Here is a 27,749-nt window from a genome sequence, read left to right on the forward strand (position 1 = left end):
GGGTGTACTACATCTATTCTTTGTTGATTGTGTGAAGAAGTGGTGAAACATGAATGGAGCATTTGGTGAATTCTGTAAGAAAATGTCCTCTGTGGGATACAATGGTCCTTAAATCTGAATGCAGTGATGTTTTACTTATTCATTATCTAGTAATGGAGTTACATTATGTCTGTTATTCTGCCTGCAGGCAAAGACGTTCTTCTTCAAGCAGGCTTTTAATATATAAACTGCTGCTAAGGAGGGGATTTGAAGGGGAAAGACATTCTTTTATCCTTCTAAAACATGAGTTTTAACTGTTTTTAACAGAATTTTATATCCTGTCTTGTATGTTTAATAATATGAATTTATATTTTGAATTGTTTTAGTATTTTTCAATACTTTTGTAAGCCACTCCAAGACCCTCTCCAGGAAGGAAGGAAGGAAGGAAGGGTAGAATTAATTAAATAAATAAATACTTGGTTGGTGGTCTACATCTTTTTTTGAAACCTAGATGGTTTTAAATGTACAGTATTAGATGTATAGCCTGTTCTGGATGAGGATGCACTCCCCTTAAAAATCAGCTTCAGAAACTTTGGATGTTCATGCATCCAGCTGTGCTTCTGGACTGTCATATACAGTGGTGCCTCGCATTACGATGTTAATTCATTCCAGCAAAATCGTGGAAAACGAAAACATCGTAAAGCAAAATTTAAAAGCCCATAGAAACGCATTAAAAACTGATTAGTGCGTTCCTATGGGCTTGAAACCCACCGTCCAGCAAAGATCCTCCATAGCGTGGCCATTTTCGCTGCCCGTGCAGCGAGGAATCCATCCCAGAAAAGAGCGGGGAGCCATTTTTTAAACCCAGCGGCCATTTTGAAACCACCGATCAGCTGGCCGAAAATTGTCATTTTGCGAGAATCGGTTCCTGAAGCAGGGAACCGATCATCGCAAAGCAAAATTCCCCCATAGGAAGCATCGTTTTGTGATCACTTTTGCGATCGCAAAAGCTTCGTCGTAATGCGATTTTGTCGTTCAACGGGGCGCTCGTCTTGTGAGGCACCACTGTATTCAATGTGGTCAGGAGCACAATTATATAGTCACATTTGATGTGCCACTTGCATCTTTTCCGAGAGAAATTAGATCTGGATATTGTCACACACTACAGGTTAATTGCTAGGATGCCTCCTACAAAGGGACAAGCTTTTAAAGGTCCTCAGATAACTGTACAGCTAAAATATAACTGTCAGAAGACTGAATTGTCTTACTTGATTATATTTCTGCTCTCATAATGGCAGTTTGGTTTCCCTTCCTATTCCCCTGCAGACGTAATGCACAACAGCCCAGACCTATTCTGAAGGATATCTCAACCTACTGAACAGATGTATGTGTGTGTACTGATGGTGCACTGCGAGCATATGGGGGATTTAATGCATCAATAGTCTCCGTTCCATTGGCAGAAAGACACCCCTGCATCCGGCTCAAAAGCACAGTCTGAAACTTGCTTATCAAATCATATTATTTCAGTTCAGTTTGCAGTAGAAGACTGAAAATTAAATTTTGAAAGAACTCAAAGTGCATAAAGGGAAGTGACACAATGTGTATGGCATGAGGTGGACTAGCACCACCAGCCTATGCCAAATAACGTCCAACTGGTAAGTTAATAAATGATTCACAGTTTGTTCCAAATCCATTATGATGAAGACTACTCTGATCTGCAGAAAACTATTTCCCACTGCTGTATCTCCTTATGAACAATCAAAGTAAGTAAAATGAGACTCTTACCACACCATAGGCAACTGTATCTGAATACATTCTCATTTCTGGATATACACTGACAAGGTACCATCTAAAAGTCTTGCACTGCAACTTTTTTCTCAATGCTTTTCTCTCAGAAATATCACCAATGTCAATTCCAGAATCCTGTGAAAATGGAGCAGAAAATGTGCCAGAGACATTAGATTGTTCCCACTTACACAATCATTTACCTACTGCTTCGTACAGTTCAGTGAAAAACAGCAATACATAGTTGTTTATGCATTGTATACATCTAACTTCATACATTTGACAACTGTTCAAAACTGAAAGTACTTTGTGCATATGTAAGGACAAAAGCTGCTGACCTTTGGGAACCTGACCCAGAGTCCTTTGTGAAAACATCCTGCTGGCTTCACTGGATTTTGAATTAAGTTCCACTGCAATAACACACAGTACAGTTTGTACTAAAGGCCAAGCAGCCCTGGAAATCACCTTTCCATTGGCAAAAGTCTGGCCCAAATTTCACTTGGCAGCAGATTATAATCTTTGGATTTCTCATTTTACTACAAAGAACAGAAATTCTGCCCAACCTTTTTTCAACTGTTTGCCAAGTTTTGTGTTAATGTTGATATAAAGATTCCAGTGAGCACTTTTGTCAAATGGAAAGCTCCCCCTCCTTTCCTTTTTATTACACTTTTATTACACCAAGTTAAGTCTTGGCTAGTATAACACAGCTGTGTGGAGTTCAAGATACATGAGCTCCATAAAGAGCCTGTAAGTGGGGATCAATAATTTATCTCATTATAGCTGTGCAGTGGAGATTTCTAGAGAGGCATCTAAATGCAAATTTGGGACCAGTATTTGATAGGAAGCAAAATGAGACATTTCTACTATAGATTATATCCTTGCACAAAAAATACAGAATAAATAAACTTTACATTAAAAAAATATTATCCACTGGTAGATAGGAAAGCCTTGTTCAGATAATAAGTACCTGCACTCTTTATAACCTTACAAGAAAAGGAAAATATTTATTTTGCTTTTTAAGCTCTTGGTGGGTTGTAGCAAATTGCTGAATGAATGCTTCCACATATGCTCTGTGTTGATGGTACTACCACTGTCTGCGACACAGATACTAAGGAATGGGAAGGCACATGAATGTTAAGTCTATGTTGAATGGAGCCCAATGTATAGTGCCTGTTTTGTGTAGCCTATATTTTAATTTATAAAATGAAAAAGTACAGCATGGCTGTTTTTCTAATTACTGTCCCATAAATTAATTACTGTACGTAATATCAGTACAATTTGCTAAATGCAATTAAAAGTCCTGAAAGTTAGATTTTATGTCTCCTACTAGAATACCGTGCTTCCCCCAAAATAAAATGGTCTTATATAAATTTTTGCTCAAAAAATGCATTAGGGCTTATTTTCAGGGGATGTTTTATTTTTTTCATTTACAGCCATCTGTGTTTATTCAAATAAAGTCATGTCATCTTCTTCCGGTTGCTGCACAATGGTGGAGGGCAGGGTTTCACTTAACTAGGGCTTATTTTGGCGGTAGGGCTTATATAACGAGCATCCTGAAAAATCATACTAGGGCTTATTTTCAGGTTAGGTCTTGTTTTCGGGGAAACAGGGTATTTACTTCCTTTAGCCATCCCATAATTAACACGATGTGGAAGAAAAACAAGCAATGCCCTATTTAGATGGAAATAAAAGTTTCAATTTAGAAACAGCAGAAACTACATTCCTAGACTAAAAACTTCATTTTATACTTAGCATGGGGAGAAAGAGAAGTGTCCTAGACCATGATCTCCCATCACTGGTGGCTAGGACTGCCAAAGTTGCAATCCAACAACATCATTCTAGAGTGCCACAGCTTCCTTATGGTTCTCTAGAACCTAAAAACTAGGGTTTGTGATTGCAGTGGTCATCCCCTGTTGGTTATCTTCAGCATATGTCACATTATCAGGAAGCAAAAAAGAAGATGAGGACAAGGATAATTAGGGTGCTGCTGCTAAACCTACCTGACGTACGGTTTACAGATGTACATAAGTATCTCCTGCAACATTTTGAAAGGCTACACTATAGTATCCACTCCGGCATATCATCCATGTTTTTTATTTGTTGGTTTTGAAAACACAGACAAAGGGAAGGTCTTGCTGACATTTCTAACATGGTTAGTTTTTTTTTAAAATAATGCATTTGCTCACCATACTCAATGTTTGCTTATACTGAAAAGAATAAGACTGAACAGCTTGTGAATTTGGTGAGGCCTTTGAACTAAGGGTCATACTGACACTTGTTTGTAACCCACCTCTTGGGGAATATTCCATGCCATGTAAACATGGCTTTTAAATTCATCCATCCAGACCTCGGCCACTCTTAGTGCATTTCTTCGGACATGAGTAGTTAGGTCTTCTGTATACGGCTTATGAGCTCGTTCGATATGAGCAATCCTAGAGCAAGGCAGAACTTCAACGCTACCACCACACTGCCATACCTAGAAACAAATAAACAGCCCAATTTAGGTAATTCCATTGTAGCTGACATTTCATGATTTTAATTATATTGTAAGTTTTCTAAATGTACAAGGAAATTCCTATAGGTGTATAAGCTGCTGGAATCTGATGTGTGAAAAACACATTAGATTTATTTTATTAATCCCACACTAAAGCATTTCAGCTTTGTTATAAATATAAATCTGAACCTTGCTTCTCATTGGGAAAACCAGGCCTATTTCCAAACATTTTCTCTTCATAGTATCTAAATATAAGTATAGCTTGTTTCAACTCTTCAATCTAAGCTCATGTATGTCCACATAAAGAAAGGTTGAGTTGTGCTAATAAACTTCACACTTGAGTAAATGTACTTAGAATTGTAGCCAATGCCTTTCTTGTGAAAGAAGCAACAGCATATATTCAACTCTATGACGTTTAGAACCCCATGTCAGAATCTGATTTTTTCTGCAACAACAAATCAGAATATATTGTGTATACACAGAAGGAAACTTTGATAAATGGAACTTTGAGAACATGATGCACAAAAGTGATAGAACAGGTACATACTGGCAAAAAAAAAATCTCTTACCCATCATAACAATTTGCTCTTTCTCTTCTGAGCTAACTGAGCTGATTCCTATATCTTGAGTAGACTTAAATGCTAGAATCATAGAGTAAAGCTGCACTCCTATACATATTTATTATTTATTTACTTGACTTTATTACGCCCATCTGGCTGCCAAGGCCACTCTGGGTGGTTTACAACATTATAACATAAACAGCAATTTAAAAACATAAACATAGTAGCCATAAAAATCAAAAGTAAACACATACACAAAATTAAACACATACTTATCTGAATGCACACATCACCAAAATCAATGGAGTGTTATGTCTCAGTAGACATGCAGGTGGTATTACATATAATAACACCATCAGCAACAACTACTAAAACAGCAAAAAATAAAAGTGAAACAACAAACCGGATGAACTCTCAATTTCTTGGCTATTCGTTGAACAGACTAGATGCCAAAATTATGAATTGGAAACCATATGTACTCAAGCTGGACAAACAGAGTCAGTAACTGCAGTTAATAGTTTCCTACAATTTTTATTTTGAGGTCTTGCAGTGAACTGCTGGGAAACTTCATTCATTCATTCATTCATTCCCTCACATCCACTGTCCTGGAACAAGGGGAATAATAATAAATACAACTTTGACCCAAATTTGCTTAATATTTTTAAAATTACTGTAGAATATAGGAATATACTTCTTATAAATTATGAACTAAGAATATTGACTCATTTAGTATTGACAAAGAAATAAAAACCTTTTATTTTACATGCTTGGACCATTCATTTTAGGAATATTTGTTGAACTTTCCCTATGCCTACCTTTAAAGTTCTGCTATTTGCAAATACTTAAGAAAAATCTGAGAGGAAATTTAAAAAACCTACACAACAGGTGCTCTGATAAGGCAAGGAGAGACCGCAATGGCTTGTATCTCACAATCCTTGAAAATAATTCAGTGTGATTTCCCACTTTAATGAGAAGAGATAGGCTGACTGAACATTGTGTTCTGAGAATGAGCGTGAAGACCTCCAGGCTTTTTTATCCCTTGTTACTGCACTATACCAGGAAACCATTTTGCTCAAAGATCTATTTTATACATTTAAGCTACTTGGCCTGAACACTCATTTAGGCATTTGGCAGCATCTGACAGCAGCAGAATGTGGCATGGATTCAGGATGTTTACAAGGCCTGTTTTTGGACAGTTGCCTAATTGCATCTGGCATATGCTGGAAGACAAGACAGAGCTTTGCTATTCGTGCTCACAAGATGACAATTGCTCCTTTCCCCCTTGAAATCTGCAAACGAGGAGTAGGGCACATTTCAGTCTCAAGGACATCAAAGCTCTTGAGCAGCAGTTCATAACCTTCGGTCCCCAGATGTTCTTGGACTGCAACTCCCAGAAGCCTTCACCACTAGCTGTGCTGGCCAGGATTTCTGGGAGTTGTTGTCCAAGAACATCTGTGGACCTAAGGCTGGGAACTACTGCTCTAGACCAATCAGCAGACAGGCTTCGGGGCAGGCTTCGGGAAAGACTTAGGACCAGAAGATCAGAGGATCGCTCAAAGGCTGTCCACAGAAACCTACGTGCATCTAGTCCTGAGTATTAACAGGATAGAAAGCTTTCCAGCAGCTCAAGGAAGCCAGAAATTCTGTGGAAGCAAGGAGTCAAAACCTTGGTTTGCATCCACGTTTCTTGTATCGTATTCCTGACCCTGGACTCTGCCCTTGAACTACGCTGTTATTGGACTTTGAACTCTGACTCTGGACTACGCTGTGTATCGGACTCTGGACTTTGACACTGGACTTCCTTCTGTGAGTTGATTTATGGACATTGACTTTGCATTCTTGGTATTCTTGACCCTGGACTGGTTTATGGGACTGTCAAGGAGAACGTCTAGAGTGCTTTAATAGTATTAGGCCTCTGTATAAAAATGCAATTTGGGGGCCATTTGAGGCTATAATGCTCGTGAGATCAACTGCTAAGAATGTGTTGCCTGGGAAGCCTATGTGTCAGAGGTAAGGAGAAATAGCATATCAGAAGGAAGCAAATGTGGCTATTGGAAATATGGGAGCCAACCTATGGAAGGAGAAAATGCAAGGCAGGACTCTACCTCAAAGTCAGAACTTTAGAATAAATCTCACATTACCAAAGGGAAGAACAAATATCTTGGAAAAAGGGAGCAAGTAATGCACTTAAAACAGTTTAACTTATTTATGTTACTGTTTGTAATGCCAAGTTGTCCTTATATTTCCTGTTTATGCTTAATATTTTGATTTAGTTAACAGTAAAATAAAATTTTGTTCCCATTATTGAGAAATATCCCAAAGCGCACTGATTTTCAGCCATTCCATCCCCCAAAGTCTTTAGAACAAATCCAAGGAATGGAACAAACCCAAAAGAAATGGAATGGTGGAAATCCTCCCTCCCCCAGCATTAATGATACTTTGAACCATATTTGTATGATGCTTGCTGGACAGTCTACTTTTAAGAGAGTACCCATCATTAACTCACTTTCTATATTTTCCCTTCATTTGTAGGATTAAGCAATTCCACTGTATTTCTTATGTATATATTATATATATATATGTATGTATATGTGTATATATAGATATACAGGTGTGTGTGTGTACACACACATATGAGAAATATAGAATTGCTTAATCCTAAAAATGACGGGAAATCGTACAAATCTTAAAATATCTAATGCTGCTTGTTTATACACACACACACACACACACACACACACACACACAAACAAGTAGCATTAGATATTGTTCAGATTGAATTATTAATGAGTTTCTCAAGTTGCTGTATGAAATGCACTGCCATGTGATGATTCTACCCATTCATTCAGCCCAGTAAAAGTGAAGTTAATATAAACCCAGGAGTATTTACCCTACCAGGCATCCTATCTTAAATAATGCTTAAAAGAAAAAGATGTGGAAATACATAGGACTTCTGAGCAATTTAATTGTAAGCAAGTTGTTCAGGTATATGCGATATCAGTCACTGGAAAAGCATCTGGAGTGCTTTTCCATATGCAGCAGAATTCTACAGCCATGAATTACAGCTGCTGTGTTCCACAGTATAGTATATAACAACATGATTTTCTACCAATGTGTCACAATTTTGCCTGTTTCAAAGGAATGAAGCTAGCAACTATTAAGAACTTAATTAGGGATGTACAGATATCTCTGGTATGGCAAACTCGACTTTCTCCTGTTTCCCACTGGACACACTACAAGTTCATGCAACCACAAATGATAATACAGTATGAAGAATATGAATGTAAATTGTTATTTTCTCTTATTCTTCTTATAGATCTGTTGGACTTATATAATGACAGGTTACCTACCTGTAATTGAGTGGACCTCTGTGGTTCACACTCTGGGTAATCTGCACATGTGTGGAGCCTTGTTGGAACATTCTAGAGCTTCTGCAAAAACCACATTAGTGTAAACCCCTCCCCCTGGTATATGTACCCTGGCACCAAGACTCTCCCTTCAGTTACGTCAATCACCGCATAAAAAACAAGCAGGGCATGACAGTGGGGAGGTCGGGTTTGGGATGTGTGAATCATAGAGGTCCACTCAAAGAACTGCAATTACAATCTTCTTTGTAGCCTCTATGAATCATGCTCTGGGTGACTAACAAGCTATCTTATCCAGAGGAGGATGTCACACCAAGGTAGATGATAATATAGCACATGCAAAAGCAGCATCAGAATTCTGCTGAATGTCCAATCTGTAATGATTGATGAAGGTGGATGGCTGTGATCATGTGACAGAGGTGCAGACATCTGGTAGAGGAACACCTTGAAGAAACGCTGTAGATGTCACCACCGCCCTGGTAGAATGAGGGCAAATAGTTTGTGGCACTGCAAGTTGAGCAAGCTGGTAAGCTAGGAGAATGGTAGAAGCGACCCATTTGGATATCCTTTGCGAGGTAAATTGGAGACTTTAGCAGAAAGTTGGTCGCTGACAAAAAGTCAAATGTCTGAAGGGTTGCATGCAGGCTACATAGAAGGCGAGAGCCCTTCTGACATCCAGAGTATGTAGGATTTTTTTCTTGAGGAGTAGATAGAGATGGGAAGAAGGATGGAAGAACCAAAGGTTGGGCTAGATGGAACTGGGAGACAACTTTGGGTAAAAATGGAATACCTACAAACAGTTTTACCGTATCTGGCTAAAATTGGAGATAAGGGTAGTCAGACCTTAAGGCTGCCAGTTCACTAGCACATCGTGCTGACATAACAGCAACAAGGAATGAATCTTAAGGGTAAGTAATCTGGGATCAGTTGACACAAGGGACTCAAATGGGTCCCTTGTAAGTCGCTGAAGTATGAGCTCAGCATAGGATGTAAAATCCTCCACAGGTACTTGGGAGGAGGTTCCCGCGGTGCCTTCATCAGCAATATCAGAGTCAGTGGAGACTGAGGAGTCATTGTCCTGGAACGACTCAGAAGCAAGAGAAGGAGAGTGGTGTGGTAGCAGATCTCTTAGTATGGGATCGAGGGCTAAGAGGGGCAATGGCTGGGCTGGAAGGTTCGACAGCCCCCAAACGGCCTGAGCTTGGTGACATACTCATGATATCTTGAGATGTTTGGGCTGGAGGAATAGCCTGTTCCTCCATGTCTGAAAGCCCGACACCCTCTCTCGAAGAATCCTCCAATTGTATGAGAGCTGCAGGGAGAGGTAAAGGGGCAGCTATGGATGTTTTCTTTGGCTTCTTAATCTTTTCTTTATCTCTTTTCTTTTTAGCAGGACAAGCAGACCATGGCGGAGCCTTGGTAGCAGCTGGATTAGGCGGCTTAACCGAGTCCTTGGGCTTAGCCTGCAAAGGAGCCGAGGTAAGTGAAGGTTGCTCGACCGGGCTGGGAGCGGATTTAGGAGTCTCCTTGCGTGGAGTTGATGTAGGGAGGACAGTCGTTCATTGTTTAGTCATTTAGTTGTGTCCGACTCTTTGTGACCCCATGGACCAGAGCACGCCAGGCCCTCCTATCTTCCACTGCCTCACGGAGTTGTGTCAAATTCATTCTGGTAGCTTCGATGACACTGTCCAACCATCTCATTCTCTGTCGTCCCCTTCTCCTCTGCCTTCACACTTTCCCAACATCAGGGTCTTTTCTATGGAGTCTTCTCTTCTCATGAGATGGCCAAAGTATTGGAGCCTCAGCTTCAGGATCTGTGAGCACTCAGGGTTGATATCCTTTAGAATTGATCGCTCTGTTCTCCTTGCAGTCCAGGGGACTCTCAAGAGCCTCCTTCAGCACCACAATTCATAAACATCAATTCTTTGGCAGTCAGTTTTCTTTATGGTCCAGCTCTCACTTCCATACATCACTACAGGGAAAACCATAGCTTTGACTATGCAGACTTTTGTTGGCAAGGTGATGTCTCTGCTTTTTAGGATGCTGTCAAGGTTTGTCATAGCTTTCCTCCCAAGAAGCAGGCGTCTTTTAATTTCGTGGCTGCTGTCTCCATCTGCAGTGATCATGGAGCCCAAGAAAGTAAAATCTGTCACTGCCTCCATATCTTCCCCTTCTATTTCCCAGGAGGTGACGGGACCAGTTGAACCAATCAGTTGTTCCATATCCAGTTCTAACTGTTGCTTCCTGTCCCACGTATAGGTTTCTCAGGAGATAGATAAGGTGGTGAGGCACTCCCATTTCTTTAAGGACTTGCCATAGTTTGCTGTGGTCCACACAGTCAAAGGCCTTTGCATAGTCAATGAAGCAGAAGTAGATGTTTTTTTTTCTGGAACTCTCTGGCTTTCTCTATAATCCAGCACATGTTTGCAATTTGGTCTCTAGTTCCTCTGCCCCTTCAGAATCCAGCTTGTACTTCTGGGAGTTCACGGTCCACATACTGCTGAAGCCTGCCTTCGAGGATTCTGAGCATAACCTTGCTAGCGTGTGAAATGAGTGCAATTGTACAGTAGTTGGAGCATTCTTTGGGATGTAGACTGATCTTTTCCAGTCCTCTGGCCACTGTTGAGTTTTCCAAACTTGCTGGCATATTGAATGTAGCACCTTAACAGAGTCATCTTTTAAGATTTTAAATAGTTCAACTGGAATGCCATCACCTCCACTGGCCTTGTTGTTAGCCAAGCTTTCTAAGGCTCACTTGACAAAAAGACACATAGTGTCTTTTTGTAAAGAAAAGAACGAAGTCACTGGAGCCAGGGCTTAATAGCCTGTTTTGAGAGGCTCCTGCACACGGTGCACGGCTGGGCACGGTGGAATTCTCCCAGGCAAAATAAACACTGGTCATGCCTGTCTGTTAAAGGTGTTTTTTGTGAACAAACAGAGCACTGTTTGAAGCCCTGAGGGGCCATAAAAGAAAAAAACCCAAAAGGCAAAAAAAGAAAATAGATGGGGAATACATTGCTGGGGGGGGGAAGGCGGGAAGGGCGATAGAACGGGAAAAATTAAATTATCTGTCGAGTTCTAACGCACCAGATAGAAGAAAAATAAAACAGAATCAAGTAAATCAATAAAATTTCGAGAAAAGAAAGCCCAAAGGGCTATAACTTTCCTTAATGTCACTCTACTATTCCAAATGTCCTCCTGGAACGATGGAAAAAGAGAAACTGAAAGGAAGGTTGAGGAGGCGGAGTCTATACCCTTGGGGGGGGGACTAAACTGTTTTCTTTTTTCTAAGCTCTAGAATCTTCCGAACTTCCTGCGCAGGAGCAGGATAAACCAATTTGTGTGCATTCACAGAGACCACTACGAAGAAGCTTTGATTCTGACCAGTATGTCTGAACTCATGGGCCCCTTTGTTGTTACAAGCAGAGTTCCCTTCTTCAGAGGTAAAAGATTGCCTGCTTATTTTAATGAAGTTAAAATAAGCTTCAATCCACAGATTTGTTTGCTTCACTTAGAGTGATCTATCCCGCCCCCCCCTTTAGAGGTGTCCCATTTCTTTTTGACACAGCAGTAGGCTATAGTTTGTTTGTTTTGCATGATTGAGAGCACTCTTAATTAGCTTGCCCTGTAGCCTGTGTGGATGGTCAGTCCACACTAAAACAGAACTGTGGGTGGTGTTATCTGCGGTTATAACCCTGTGATGTACTGTTGGAAAATCCTATTGATGCAGCACTATTCTAAATAAACAAGATAGATTGGTGATATTACCGTATGTGTACCATGCTAGGTAGATGTGTTGTTGTTTCATTATGTCACTTACTATAATAACAACAAAAAGGAAAGTCACCACAAACACTGAATGACAGCAGCAGGAAAAGGTGGAGAAGGGCACTATGTTGGCCCCAATCCCCAAAATCATTGACAGATGACAGTATTGCTCCCTCTTCTGCCCCATCATTTTTGACTTTTTGGTTGCTTGTGGGGGAAGGAATATATGGAAAGTAAATAAAAGAAAACACTGGGAAAGCCAGCTGGATTGGAGACCAGCTTTTCTTGACGAAACACACACACACTTGAAGAATAAAGTGCCTATCTTTGGGTTGTCTGCTTAGACTTTTAGAGCTCACCAGTGCAGCCACTCCCACTTCCTCACTGGTGCCTCACAGCAGGAGAGAGATTCTGACTTTGTGGCCTCCACCCTGCACTAGGCAGCACAGCCCCAGCAGAGAAGAAAGATGGGAAAAGGGAGGTTATGTGCCTTCAATCCCTCCAACTTTCACCCCAACATTTTGTCTTGTGCAAGTACCACTGGCACCCCTGCCACAAATTTGCTCTACCACCTCTGTCCTGATCTGCTGCTCCTGCCTCTTTACTCACAAGTAAACTGGGTAAACCAGTAATCCAAAGACCTGTCCGGATTGTCACGGGTGGAAAAACACTGATCAGTGCGAATGGAAGGATCACTCAAGTAAGGGTTAAGACAGCTCATACTAAAGGTATCAAAAACCTGTTCTGGAGGGCTGGGAAACCCTAGAGAACTACAGGAAAAGATGCAGTGGGGCAGAGGGAGAAATGAGCTCCAGTGCAACACTGCATTTAGACCAATATATTTTCATTTCCCTATCAGTTTCATTCTCATAAGAAGAGAAAACTCCTAGAAGACCCTGATGTTGGGAAAGTGTGGAGGTAAGAGGAGAAGGGGAAGACAGAGGACGAGATGGTTGGACAGTGTCATCAACATGACTACCAGCATGAATTTGACCCAAATCTGGGAGGCAGTGGAAGATAGGAGGGCCTAGCATGCTCTGGTCCATGGGGTCACGAAGAGTCGGACACGATTTAACGACTAAACAACAACAAATCAGTTTCACGGAACTGAACTTAAACTGGAAACAGGAACCATTTAAGATTCTCCTTCAGAATGCTTTTGATTACATTATTAATTCTGTACTTCGACATAAAAATGAAGATTGCAACTGTTTAAAACACATACATGCATGTGTGTGTGTGCGCATGCATGTACCCATGCATGGACAAACACACAGAGCCTGCTTTAACACACATCCTAGTATGGTTTGTAAACAGCAATTATGCAGTTTCTCAGTAAACGTCAATTAATCAAACCTGTTCGTCTTCTCTTTCTTGTCTAAACACTGTCAGTCTTTGTTCTGTTTCTGAAGACTTATTAATTACACTGCTTCAAAAAGCATGAATTCATTTAAAATCTTAAATGCTAAGCAGGAGCTGTCACGACAAGGGCTGAAGGAACAAGCTAGCTGCATAGCTGAGTTAAAACCAAATCCAATTATTTATAAGGATTAATGTTATTAATGTTCTACAAATATTGGCCTAAAGTCATATTGAAAAAAAGTAGAAGTACACATGAAGGCCTTCCATGTACATTGTCCTTTGCTTATTCCTAATACCAAAAAATGAAGAAATTAAAAATACATATCCAAGATTTCTATGTTAGATTTTGGGCAGAAGGAGGAAATGCAGATTTTGGCTCAATTCTGTGTAGTATGCAATGGTGGCTCATAAAATACAGTGGTGCCTCGCTAGACAGTTACCCCGCATGACAGTTTTTTCGCTAGACATTGGCTTTTTGCAATCGCTATAGCGATTCGCAAAACAGTGATTCCTGTGGGGGAATTTCACTGAACCATGTTTGGTCCCTGCTTCGCAAACCGATTGTCGCTAGACGATGATTTTGACAGCTCCCTCCGCGCTCGCAAACAGTTTTTTTTTCCAGGACCTAAGCTTCGCAAGACAGCTATTTAAACAGCTGATCAGCGGTTTGCAAAGCGGCTTTCCTATGGCCGATCCTCGCTAGACAATGACGATTCTTCCCCATTGGAACGCATTAAACAGGTTTCAATGCATTCCAATGGGGAAATGCTCTTTGTTAGACGATGATTTAGCTAAACAGCGATTTCAGTGGAACGGATTATCATTGTCTAGTGAGGCACCACTGTAGAAATCAATCAGGAGGACCTTGATTCAAATATTATTTCTGTTCTGAGCTGATAAATGGGGATTTGATGATACCATACTAATTTCCCTGTTTTTCCTGAGAAGAGTTCTTTTTTTACATTGCGACATGTTCAGAATTTGTTCACCCACTCGAGATTTCTCACTTCCAATGCAAGAGCAAGGCAAGTGCTTATCTTTGTTGAAGTTTTCATATTCTGGGCAAAAATCTTCACACATAAATAGTGTATTTTCTATTTGTGTAGCAAACAGAACACAGGATTGGCTGATCAATCGTAACAATGTCAACATTGTTCTTCCAATGTTTCTAGTTTTCAAAGTCCATGCAACAAGGCAGATGTTACTATTGTTATTGCTGCTATGTATGACCATAGGAATTACTGACTTCTGAAAAGTCCTGCTCAAATACTACAAATTAAAGGCCACTAAATCAATCCATCCCATATTCAGTCTTCTTTTCCTGCTGCCATCACCTTTTCTCAGCATAAATTTCTTTTCTAGGCAGCTTTATCTTCTCATAGTACGTCCAAATTGTGATAGCCACAATTCAGTCATTTTTGTTTCTACCAAGAGTTTAGACTTGTTTGATCTGCTGTTGATATCTGGTGTCAAGTTGGAATCAACTTATAGCAACCCCAATAGGACTTTCAAAGTAAGTGAGATATTTAAGGAGTGGTTTTATAAGTTCCACTGCCCCAGTGGGCTTCCATGGCCAAGTGGGGATTCAAACTCTGTTCTCCAGAGTCCTAGTCCATCACTAAACTGCACTGGGTATCTCTTGTTAGATCCAGAATTCACTTATTTATTTTTTGAGCACTACATCATATCTGGAAAGTTCTCCTCTCCAGCACATTTTGAACAAATCACTTTTCATCCTGTCAGCCTTTTTCACATCTATACATTGCAATTGGGAAAGACATAGTATGGACGGCCTTGGTGTCCAGTTGTCCATCCTTACTCCTAAGAATCTTTTCAGTCTTACTTCAGTCTTATTCTGTTTTCTTGGCTGCAGTCTCCATTTGAATTGATGATTGAACAAAGATATAGGTAATCTTTAATAATTTTTATTTCTTCATTGTCAACATCAAAGCAATATAATTCTTCTGTATACACAATTTTTATCTTAACATTTAATTTAATCCTACTGTTCTATTTAATTCTTTAATCTTCTTCAAAAGTTCTTTCAAATTATGGCTGCTTTCTGTCAGCAATATGGTATTACGTATCTGCATATCTTAAAGGCAGGCACTTTTTTTCCAAGCAGCCTTGCTCTGCTGTACTTAATAGATGATATTGAGAACCCGAAGTTTAACTTCTGCCAGGCAACAAACTGGTAACCAGGGAAGCTGTGAAAAGACATGCTCTCTGTAACTGGGGTTGGTCTACAGTATGACTGCTAAATGCTGGATGAGCTATAATTTCAGAACACTTTGAAAGGGCAACCCTGTATAGTCCAGGATTTAAGACATAGAGCACCATTAGTAACATCACATCAAGAGGGACAGATTTTCCCCTGCAATTCTCTGACTCATTTTCACCCAAATTTTGACCGAGTGCATGAAGAGCACTATCTCGAAATCAAATTTACCTTTTAATACAGTGATGGCAAACCTTTTTGAGCCCGAGTGTCCAAACTGCAACACAAAATCAACGTATTTATTTCAAAGTGCCAACACTGCAATTAAACCTGAATACTGAGGTTTTAGTTTAGAAAAAAAAACAGCTGCCCTTGCACTGCAAGGGTTAAATGCTTGTGTTTTTCCCCCTAAGGGCAGTATTAACAGAGAAATACTTACCAGTCCTCCAGTCCCCCATGGGGCTAGACCAGTAATGGTCAGTTGCACCCCTCGGCTGGATCACTGCACCAGTAGAGGGAAGTGCCAAAATCTGGGATAGGAGGATAGGTATTTCTTGATGGCAACTTATGGCTCATGTACCCACACAGAGGGCTCTGCGTGCCAGCTGTGGCACGCGTGCCATAGTTTCACCATCATTGTTTTAATACAACTATTCAGTTTCTTGTATTCTCGAAGGCTTTCACGGCCGGGATCCGATGGTTGTTGTAGGGTTTTTGGGCTGTTTGGCCATGTTCCAAAGGTTTTTCTTCTTAACATTAGCAAGAAGAACCTTCAGAACACAGCCAAAGAGCTCAAAAACCTATAACAACCATATTCTGTGCTCACCAGAGCACAGAGTGCTGTCCTCTGAAGATGTTGGCCACAGAGACTGGCAAAATGTTAGGAAGAACAACCTTCAGAACACGGCCAAAGAGCCCAAAAAACTCACAACAACCATTAGATCCTAGCCATGAAAGCCTTCACAAATACATATTCTGTTTCTTCTTATAAATGCTACAAATATATGCACATGTGCACATGGAAAGCAGCACAAGTAAAAACTGTTTCTAAGCATCAGGAAGGCCAAAAGGTGTGTTTGTGGGGTAGGGTAGCTTCATAATTAATTACTGTATGGGCCTAAGGAAAGCTTCTGTGATCAAAAAAAGAGTATGTGGAAACACTGACCTCCATCTTACTTTTCCTGTGTCCTCCCCTCATTTCTCCTTTTCATTAATTGCTTCATTATGTGCTTTTAACATTGTGTTTCTTCTGTGGGGATTAATTTTGCACTTAGCTTCATGAACCATAAAGCTCCTACAACACATTGTTAAACTATGTATGATGTGGGCCAGGGACGTTGCTGTTTCATAATTGTTGTAAACTCTGCCAAGGGCTTTGTTACTAGCTGATAACACGCTTCAAGGGTCACTAAAGGCACAGGGCTTCACTCAGTTGTTTTTCATTATATCCATCTTATTGCATGGCATTGCACAATAATTGATATTTTAAGTCATTATTTTGCCAGGTTCATGTCACAAGAGGGAAAGAAATGACTGCTACTGCTCATTCTTGACACGGCTGATATTTGCCCTCCTTGGTGCCCACAGTAGACTGTTATGTCACCAATCTTCTGTTAGTGACAGAAACACCTCTGTATTGGAGGTGCTGCCAGCTTTACTAATAAACCACAGGAACGCCCTACATCAAAGAAATTCCAGTATAAAGGAGAGTATACAGAATGCTCCTTAAGGCCCAAACAGAGATACACATATTATTTGTTTGAAATGTTGGAGCAAAGTGTGTCTCTTGGCTCTGCTTGCTTGCTTACTTGCTTCTTTTATTTATTTTAAAGGATCATCACAAACACATATGAAGTCAGGCATGGCACCTTACGAATGCCAATGTCAATGAAAGTAGTCTGCAGCTATGGATTGCCTCAGTAGGACAGTGAACTGAATATGGTAAGCACTGGCTTAAAACGAGGAGTCTTCAGTGTGTTCGGATGCAGGATCAAATCCTGGATCTGCACCAGATCTATAATGGAGGATCCACTTGGCTTTGCTCTATTTGTTTATCTTTTTCCTTCCCCTCAGGTCTCCTTCATCTTTTTTTCCTCTGCTTTAAAATGCCTTAATAAAAACAACAATGGTGACTGGTTCGCTTAGACATAATAACCTAAAGATCAATGACATAACATAATAAAAGACAAGCAATAGCAACTTGAATACTGACATTACTGGAGACCTACTTAGCCCTTTTGGAACTTCTTTGAGTTCCAAACATTTGAGAACACACGTGCTTGCTTGGATTGGCTAGAACAGCTATAGCCGAAGTGGGTAATACACGGCCCTCCAGAAATTATTAAATTGCATCCATCATCCCTCACTATAGTATTGCCTTTGTGGCAAGGGTTGATATAAAAATACCTGGAGCCTCACCTGCTGCCTATCTGGATCTAGAGAAAAGTCTCACCAATATTTTGCTGCAATTACTGTGTGGCTAAAGTGTGTGTGTGTGTGTGTGTGTGTGTGTGTGTGTGTGTGTGTGTGTGTGTGTGTTGTTGTTGTTGTTGTTGTTGTTGTTGTTGTTGTTGTTGTTGTTGTTTTAAATCCCATTTAGTTATATAAGGTGTCTTTAATCAATTCTTGTTAAAATAAACTCTTCAGCTCAATGGATTCTAGACTCTTGTTTTTGGGGGGCTTGAATCTCTGAAGGAGACATTTCCTTCTACAAAGTAGCAAAAACCTCAGTTTGATTTCAAGGGAGCAGAGAAGGCAATGTAAACTGCCCCCAAATGGAGGATTGTCTGTTCTTTACTGTGATTCAAACTGGTGTGGTATCCACTACATTTTGTTCCTTGTGCAGCTTTCAAAGAGAGCCCAACATACGCAGACTCTGTCAGCAGGGCCACTGGCAGATTCTGGGAATTGTGCTCCAAAAAGTAACTTTTCCAAGTTCCACTTTTAAAAGAATACTGTTCGTTGCCTCTGAAAAAGAGAGATCATAAAGATGATTCATAGCTGAAGTGCCACTGCTGTCTGGATATGTAATTATATGTGCTGCAGTTGCAGGAAGCCTGCTGAGGCGTTCATGGTAAAAGGAGAAGAAGAGACAATTATGCCACTGGAGGTTTGACACAAACAAATAGAACCAGCAAAGATGAGCAACTTTGCTCAAACTGAGATGCAATTGGGGGCATGATGATATGGAGGGGAATAATTTCTACTCCCTTTTCAAAATAGCACTTTTTCTACAACAGAATGACAATAATTTTGAAATTGCATCTCCAACCACTTCTATCAGTAGTGGCCATACCATTTTGGATATGAAGTACTTTTGCAATTACTCCACTCGCATTGAGAGCTTACTGTATCACTTCAGCTACATCCAAACAGATTTTTCCCATGTCAGTCTCACCACATAACAATTATACAGAAGAAAGCATACGAGGCCCAGTTCAAATGTTAATCCCAACTAAAGCGGACTTGCTAAACTAATGGGACTCAGTAAATCAACTTTTATATATGACTGATTGCTTCATGGGTCTATTCCAGTGGAATAAACAATTACTGTATATATAGCCCATTAGAAAAACAAGATCTATGCTAGATTAGAGCATAGCTTTAATTTAGACCAGGGTCATGGACTATGATTTTTATTTCAACATACTGAAAACATTGCAAGAGCTTTTATTTAGACTTTTCCTTCCATGAAAAAGGAATGTCATATCAGACAAAATGTTTAAACAATCCCATTTTGATAATCCAGTTACATTTATTTTTTTTTTAGAGAGAGAAAAACATAAATAAGATTAAAATCAAAACGGGAAGGAATTAGAGAGAAAATATTATAGGGTTTGTTTAGTAGATATTAAACTACCCTGTTTCCACGAAAATAAGACCTAACCTGAAAATAAGCCCTAGTATGATTTTTCAGGATGCTCGTTATATAAGCCCTACCCAAAAAATAAGCCCTAGTTAAGTGAAACTCCGCCCTCTGCCATTGTACAGCATTGTGCAGCAACCAGAAGAAGATGGCATGACTGTAAAATAAAACATCCCATGAAAATAAGCCCTAATGTGTTTTTTGGAGCAAAAAATTATGTAAGACCCTGTCTTATTTTCGGGGAAACATGGTATCAATAAAACTTCAAAGAGGAGTTGGTTGTAAAAATAAGCATTTTGGATTAAAGTATTTGCAGTTTATTTATTTATTTATTGAACCTATATGCCGCCCATTTAGACATAGTCTACTCTGGGCGGCTCACAAACACGTAATTAAAAACAATTGTAACAGGCAGCCCTGACCCCACCTGTCCGTCACAGCTGGGCAGTGGATCATCAGCCAATGGGATGACGGAAGGTGGAGCTGGAGGGGGACGAGTTGGAAGAAAAGGGGTGTGAAGTGGAAGAGATCAGATCTGGAGTGTGAGAGAGAAAGAGCTTGTTTAGAGGCCTGTGTGCCTAAGTATTCAGTGAGAGAAAGTCTGTGATTGATTACATAAGAAACAGTGATTGACATCGTGATTAGCTACTTGTGATTTGCATATTTTATTTTGTTATTTCAATAAACCTGTTTTGTTTTGAAGGAAACCTTTGTCCTTCTTAAATGGTCATTATAATTGGTGGCAGAGAGTGTGAAGTGGTGTGGTGGGCATCCTGAGAGGCCTGAGTTGGGGGTGACATCAGAGTGGCCTGCTACGTCACAATAATCAATATAAAATAACGGTTCCCGACATTAACACAAAAACAGAATAGATAAAGAAAGAAGGAGAATTACGTAGAGTCTGGAGGGAAGGCCTGTCTATATAACCAGGTCTTGAGTTGGTTTTTGAAAATGCCCAGCGAGGGGCCCAGACGAATCTCAGGGGGGAGCGTGTTCCAAATGATGAATCAGACATAGGCCACTGTGAAATTCCATCTGTGAAAGCCCAGTCCATCTTGGGAGGGGGGGGGGATGTAGGGACAAGGAACTCTAGATACAGGATGGCTAGCTTTTCCATTAAGCAGGCAACACTTTTTGACAGCTGAATGACAACACTCCAAAGAGACCAGAGGTGACCCTTATTTTAATTCTAAATCACACCACACAGATAGAGCTGTAGCTGGGGTGGGGCGACTGGGCCTTTGACTCAGGACACCAACATTTAGAGGGTGCAAAGATCTGCTATAGGAAGAGTGACATTCTTCCCACTAGCATTTACCGCTGGAAAGATGCAAACCCACCTGTCACAAAGACATACACTGCCTTCAATTGCTGCTTTCTGGGTGGAAAGAAATATGAAACAGTTTCTGTACAGAACCAAAATGGCCAATGCGTACTCAGAATCAGGCATTCCTCCCCATTTCTCTGTATCTTCTCCCCATATATTAAACACATATGACCCAGGCTTAACTGGTAGGACAGAAGCCCTGGCTACTGAAATGGGTAATTACAGCTTTGCACCCAGACCTAGAGATGTGAGTGTTACTGAATTGACTGGAAATGCTGGTTGTTGTGCTATCAAATTAAATTTACGTGTAAGCAGAGGACGGCCGAGGAATTCTACAACAGGCACATTTGATTTCAAAAAATGAAGGAGCTGGTTAAAAAAGGAAAAGGAAAAAAGAAACAGCTAGACTAGAGTGTCAAAGGTGGTCTGCAATAATAGAGGTTCAAATAGAATGTTTACAGGTCATGAAAGAAGGACAAAATCCAAGAGTTCACCAGCATGATAAACAAGCACCATTATTACTACAGAAGAGAATGCTTACTGTAGAAACTGGAAGTCTTACCCAACGAGAACAAGCAGAAATGCAAACTTGCACAAAGAAAATGCAAGGTGACAATAAGGTAAACAAACAAGGAGGTGGGATTTGGGGAACATACTGCTAATAATAGCAGAACCAATAATAATTACTTAAACATGCCAGAGGTAAGAAACTGCAAAGGAGGCAGATGGATCACAACTATGGTATTTTTTTTTAAAGCACTGTTTTTTGCTTGTTTTTAACTGTATTCACTGCAGGAAACACCCATTCAACGACACTGATATTTTTGAGAAAGCAGTCTAAGGAATCAGGGCAGACAAATACCGATGACAAGAGATGAAATTCCAGATTCTCTGACAAACTAAAAACAAACAAAAACTCAAGTTCAGATGCTATCCATCTGAGAGCTGATAAATTCAGACATGAAGTCAGTGATCACCTAACAGAAATATTAATGTGTCAGCAAAATCTTAATCTGTCCCTCCAGAACTGGAGGTATGAATGTATGCTTACTTCCTTCTTGTACAGTAAATGAGAAAAATGCATTTCAAGATTTTCTTCCCCACTGGCCATCATTGCAATAGTTTTTCTGTGATTTTCGCATTTTGGAAAATTCACAGATTTTTTTTAAATGAGAGAATAGTCCAAGTCTCATCACCACACCCCCATTCACAGTGACTAACACTGGGGTATATGCATATCCTTTGGCATTCCTTTGTTTGAAGAGCTGGGTGGAAAAATCCAGCCAAATATGACCAAGAGTGAGTCTTGAAATGATGCCCCCCCAAGGCCTTTTGCAGTCAGTGTTTGAATTAGCCTCTAAAGAAGCAGACCTGTCGTAACCATCTGCCATGAATTTCTGGGACTCTTATTTATAATTTCTCTGCAGTATGGACAAAATATTGGCATATGGCCTGAGGAAGTAGAGTTGACCTACGAAAGCTTGCTGTTTCATTTGTGTCCACGCGCACATTCTAATAAGGGTATTGCTTGCTTTTGCATTTGTGTAATTTTAAGGACTGCACAGCCTGTTCCCAAGGCTTTCTGAACTGTTAAATGGTTGTTAAACCGTCAACGGTCGGCCATGGCACCACCTGTAAGACGATATGGACTCTTGACATCAAGCCAAGCAGCACTGTAAAACAAAGAAAATATCCCCTTACACTCAACAGATAACACGATTAATCTGGCTTCAGTTGGTTTCTCCTGCCTCGTAGGTATGCCAAATTTCAACCACAGCTCTAAGAAAGTAGAGTTGACCCACAAAAGCTTGCTATTTGTTCAACATTTTAATAGACTAATAATGGTATCACCTGCTCATGCATTTGTATAAATTGATAAGTCATTCTGAAGAAAGAATCAACATGACTTCAAAGCTGAAAAATTCCCTTCATACAGACCACAGTTACATTACAGAATCTGATATCAGAAAATGTAGTGGTGACCATCACCTTAGCTTTAACAGGGGATTAAACAACTATCATGGAAGGTTAAGCCTACCAATAGTTATCAGTCATAATGTTATATGCTAACCCCAGTATCAGAGCAGCATGGCTCTATGTACAAGTTTGTGTGGAACATCAGTAGGAGAGTGCAGTTGCATTAACATACTCATTGTGGGCTTCTAATACCTTGGGGACTGGGTGAACAGAGACTCCTGAGCTAAATAGGATCTTGCTCAGCTTTTCTTATATTCTCATGTGTTATATGTCAAAAACACCCAACCTTGGGTGTTTTTGAACTGCAACTACCAGAGACCCTGACCAACAGAGCTGGTGGTGAAGGTTTTGGGGAATTGCAGTGCAAGAAAATCTGGATTACCCAAAGGTGGAAACCACTGTCATAGAAAACAGCCCTTTAATTTGAAGGGCTGCTGGATCTAAGTCAGACTGAAAGGTAGAGAGAACCATAGGAAGAGTAAAGGTCTTGCAGAAGTCCATCCAGTTATTATACACAGAGTAGACTGAACAATCACAGGCAACCAGATCACATATTTCTCATTATGCTGAGAAATCTTGTATATTTAGTTAAATTAAAACAGATTCTAAATGTGCATATGAAAGAGCAAGTGCAAACTTTAGGTAAACTAGTGTCTTCTTAGCCTTTTATTTATAGATGTACAAATGGCACAGGAGACCACCCACCTGTTTCCTCTGCAGTCCTCTGCATCACACAAAATTTGTTTCAGAGGGTACAGTGGAACAGTGGGGGAGCTGGAAGAGGCAGGAGGAAAGGTGAGTGATATAATTTCCTTTTCTCTATTCCATGAGCAGAAGCTTCTGTAGGATAAAAGCTTGCTCTGTTTATAGATTTACTCCTTTTGTCTACCCTTGGAATCAAACCTGTGATATGTTGATCAGCATAAGGCCAGTCAAACCTCGGTAAGAATTCACCCCCTTCTCACCAACTACCCAATGGATCCAGAGGAACAGGTGATTTGAAGCACAGCAGGATGAGTGAGCAGAAGAATGGAAAAGGATTGTTAGCATACCTGGTGGAAAGAGGATAGCAATGGGACCAGGGGTGTGTGTTGAGAATAAGACAGGGACTATTCCTTGATGGAAAAGAAGTTATAAAAGTGGAAGATCACACCCTCAGTCTCCTATCACTGAAGCCGAAATACTGAAAGGGGAGAGGGCCTAATAGTACAAATGATAATTCATGGGATTTCTGTTGCTGTTGCTTTGTTTGTGTATATGATTATCTATTTATGAACAAACTGCTTTTGCAATGTCCTTTCCTTCTATAAACTATAAACTGTATAGGATAGGCTGCTTTTGTTTTGTGGTACTGATGCGCACAACTGATTTTATAGTTATTTGCATTCTATTCTAGTTATGTTTACATGTTCAGAGGCCATAATAACTTCATTTTCATAAACTAGAAATAACAGTAATCAAAGCTGCCTACAATATACGGTATAATTATGCATTCATAAATAATATATTTGATGCATACATCATACATTAATTATTATTCATAAGCGCTCCGAGCTATTAATGCCATAAGTCTGCAAAATGTTTTGTCAAGGCAAATATTATTCAAGCAGCATGGAGGAAGTACAGCACAAGTGGTCTGATTTCTGCAGGATGTGAACTGCTTCCTTACAGCATGTTACTGTGCACAATAAGGGGGGGGGAAACAAGTCATAACAAAACAAGGCTGGAATGGGTGCTTGGAGAAGATGGGTACTTAGAGAAATTGCTGTCCCCTTTCAAACCAGACATTTGTTCATATTTGTGAGTGAATGGTTTGAAAGGGGACTGGCAATTTCTGCTTCCCCAAGGGAGAGACAGGCAAGGGACTGCAAGATGAGACCCAAGGATTTCCAGATATCAAAAGGGCTATTATACAGAAGATTAGGAGGAAGTTCCCACAGGAAGAGCTGTTTGATAGTGGAGCTCCTCTTCACTGAAGGCTTTTAAACGGAACTCACATGACCATCTGTCAGTAATGCTATAGCTGTGCGTATCTTACCTTACCTTGGCAGGGGCTTAGTCCAGAAGATCATTCATTATCCCTTTCAAATCTACAATTCTGTGCTTCCACAATGCAAAAAGTGGGAAGAATTGTGATCAAATTGTGATCTCTGTGGACTTGTCTCTGGCATATCTTTACATATGCTGGAGGTTCTTTCTTGTTTAAATTGATCAACATAATATATTTACTTGTATTTTATTGAATACTGTATTATTCAATGGCTGAAGCGCAGTAGTAAGTCACTACTAGAGTAGGCCCATTGAATCAGTAGGGATTTGGTGAGTCAATTCCTTTGTTAATTCCACTGATTCAATTGGTCAAGTCTAGCTGCAACTTACTACTAGATTTCAACCATTATTTTATCGGGTGTTTATTTTTTGATGCAATGGTTATTTGTAACCATTTCCAATGTTGTTATAAAATACGTTGTGAGCTGCTTTGGGGGCTCTTTATGGAAAAGTGGGAGACAAATAAATAGATAAAGTGGGATGCAAATAAAAAGATGTTGCTGCTGCTGCTAATCATAATGAAGAAGGAGGAGGAGGAAGAGGAGGAGAAATGAGAAACTATTTCAACAGTTATCAAGATGGATTAATGAAAGGAAAATATGTTTAGTGGCCAGGCAGAGAAGGATGATTTTGTCTGCAATCTTTAAAATACATAAATAAATAGATAGGTTGAATGATACTTGTTTCTACCTTCTCTCTGTGTGTGACGGTACAGAGAGGATTGCTTTCTCCCACCCTCCCCAGTCCCAGTAAAATTGACCATATTGAGCTATGCCCATCACAGATTCTAGGTGATTAACACAGCAGGCTCCAAAAACATGTTGCAACTGAGGGCTGACAGTAGAAGCTTGTTTTTGATGAAAAACTCCCATGTGTTGCCCATAAAGCTCCTTTTAGTTCTTTATATTACATTGTTTGTTGACATTCTGGCAGCTTTTTTTTTAACAAAGTTTGTGAAACCGCTGGCATAATCTGTCTGGTCCTTTTGGACACATGACAGAAATAATGCCTTAGTAATTAGCACATTTTAAGCCAAGGTGTTAAAATAATACAAGGAGACTATTTTCAGCTCAAGACACATGCAAATGGAGCAGGCCAGCAGAGGAATAAACCAAGGACACAATCCCAAGTATATCTAATAGGACTGTGAAGAGTTCACTACTAGTGTCCCGGGAGAGCTGTCTCCCTTGCCCGCTGCTGTTCCAGTCCTCCTATACACCCTTCTCAGTCTACTTCCACCTGGTGTCTATGGTGCCCAATGGAACAACTGCTCCAACTCTGATATAGCAGTGGTGCGGGTGGCGCAAATCCCAGAAGGAAAGGCAATGGAGCCACAGCAGATACCCCTTATATGTACAGGCCATCTCTGAAGGGAGATGGACAGACTGGGACTGTACTAGTGCCTGTGTGCATGCTCGAGACTGGGAGCCAGACCACTCTAGTAGAGCTAACTGGGGCCAAGAAGAAGGGGCACTGTCCAGGGGTCTAGTGTCAGAAACTCAGTTGCCCGGAGGACTAAAAGGGCTAGTTGAGGGAGGCGGGCCCACTGTTTTTGTAGCCACTTAATAAGCCTAAATTTTGATTGTAACAACAGTGTGGAACTCATGGAAACTATGTCTGAGGCTACCCAGCCCACTGTCCCTACATTAGGCAGGGCTGGTGGTGTTCACAAGGACATAAATACCATTGATTTTAATTGCTTCTGCCCTCCAGTGATTGTGCATTGGAAGATGGGACTTCATCAAACTCCAAATATCTTGGAAGAGGAGACGCAATGCAACCACGGTTACCATGACGGAAAAACTAAATCTAAATTATAAACTGTGCTTGCGGAAGTTCAGGGAAGCTTTATTAACTCTGTATCTGTATACCTATGTACAGATGCTTTGAGAGATGCCAAAGCCAATGCTAGAGTAAAACTGTTGAAGACTTTCAACAGTGCTTTCCTGGCCCAGGTCCTTTTCTCGGACAGTGTGGATGTGTATGATTGTACAATTAAACTAGGATTTTAGTTTGAGAGACAGGGATTTCTGCCTGCTTGTGTGAAATTCTCAAAAAGTGGCCATTCCAGAATTCCTTGTACATAGGCAAGAATGAAGGACAGCTTGTAGGTTGGGGATGAAACGCCATGATTATTAGGGACACAGAGCCCAGAACAGAGGGAGCCACTGCTATTGCTAGAAATCACAGTCCTGATATATAGGTGAATAAATCTTCTAGAAGAAGTTCCAGGGCCCAAGGATGGCAAAAATAGCCCCTCAGAAATTTCCAATCCCTGATTTAAAGTGATGGTGCCAATTTATAAAATGTTTATTAGATTTTTCTTATAAAATACGTAACAGTGCCAGGACAATATTTCTTAGGACCAATGACTTGCACAGAGCTTCGATATAACAAACGTTTGTATGTTGCTACTGCCAGGATCAAATCAAATCAACCCTGAGTGCTCACTGGAAGGACAGATCCTGAAGCTGAGGTTCCAATACTTTGGCCATCTCATGAGAAGAGAAGACTCCCTGGAAAAGACCCTGGTGTTGGGAAAGTGTGAAGGCAAGAGGAGAAGGGCACGACAGAGGATGAGATGGTTGGACAGGGTCATCGAAGCGACCAACATGACTTTGACCCAATTCCGGGAGGCAACGGAAGACAGGAGTGCCTGGCATGCTGTGGTCCATGGGGTCACGAAGAGTCGGACATGATTAAACAATTGAACAACAACAACTGCCAGGATCACATTTAAACCTCAGATTTGGACCATTAAGCTTTAGGTCTCCCATGAGCAGATTTTTGCTCTTAAAGAGACTGCTTGCTCCTGGGGAAGTAGCTCCTCATGTGAAGTCTTCCCTCTGAGCCTTGCATTCCATTTGGGGGTCTTCTCATGTGGTGGAATGAGGTTCAAGGTCTTAATCTGAGGATTTCTTTTCAGACAGAAAGCCTTTGCATTTTTTAAACATGTTATTCTTCTTTTAAAGGCTGTATTGCAAATATTTATATTTCCTG

General features: G+C 40.4%; 1 protein-coding gene and 1 long non-coding RNA gene across 2 annotated transcripts in view; one reads left to right on the forward strand and one right to left on the reverse strand.

The window, feature by feature from the left end:
* The window catches only part of GALNT18 (polypeptide N-acetylgalactosaminyltransferase 18), a 366,080-nt gene that overhangs the window by 61,546 nt on the left and 276,785 nt on the right, over window positions 1-27,749 (reverse strand). Inside the window, exons 7-8 of the mRNA XM_020789957.3 lie at window positions 4,055-4,240; window positions 1,765-1,902 (exon numbers count right to left, since the gene is read on the reverse strand). Coding sequence (XP_020645616.1) covers window positions 1,765-1,902; window positions 4,055-4,240 — 324 coding nt within the window. The remainder of the gene's footprint in view (window positions 1-1,764; window positions 1,903-4,054; window positions 4,241-27,749) is intronic.
* Window positions 1-27,749, forward strand: part of LOC144586140 (uncharacterized) — a 42,700-nt gene that overhangs the window by 9,950 nt on the left and 5,001 nt on the right. Inside the window, exon 2 of the long non-coding RNA XR_013540885.1 lies at window positions 1-27,749. This exon is cut by the window's right edge and continues 5,001 nt beyond it. This is a non-coding gene — a long non-coding RNA (uncharacterized LOC144586140).

The sequence above is a fragment of the Pogona vitticeps genome, chromosome 1, assembly GCF_051106095.1.
Source record: "Pogona vitticeps strain Pit_001003342236 chromosome 1, PviZW2.1, whole genome shotgun sequence".
In the NCBI taxonomy this organism is placed as follows: domain Eukaryota; kingdom Metazoa; phylum Chordata; class Lepidosauria; order Squamata; family Agamidae; genus Pogona; species Pogona vitticeps.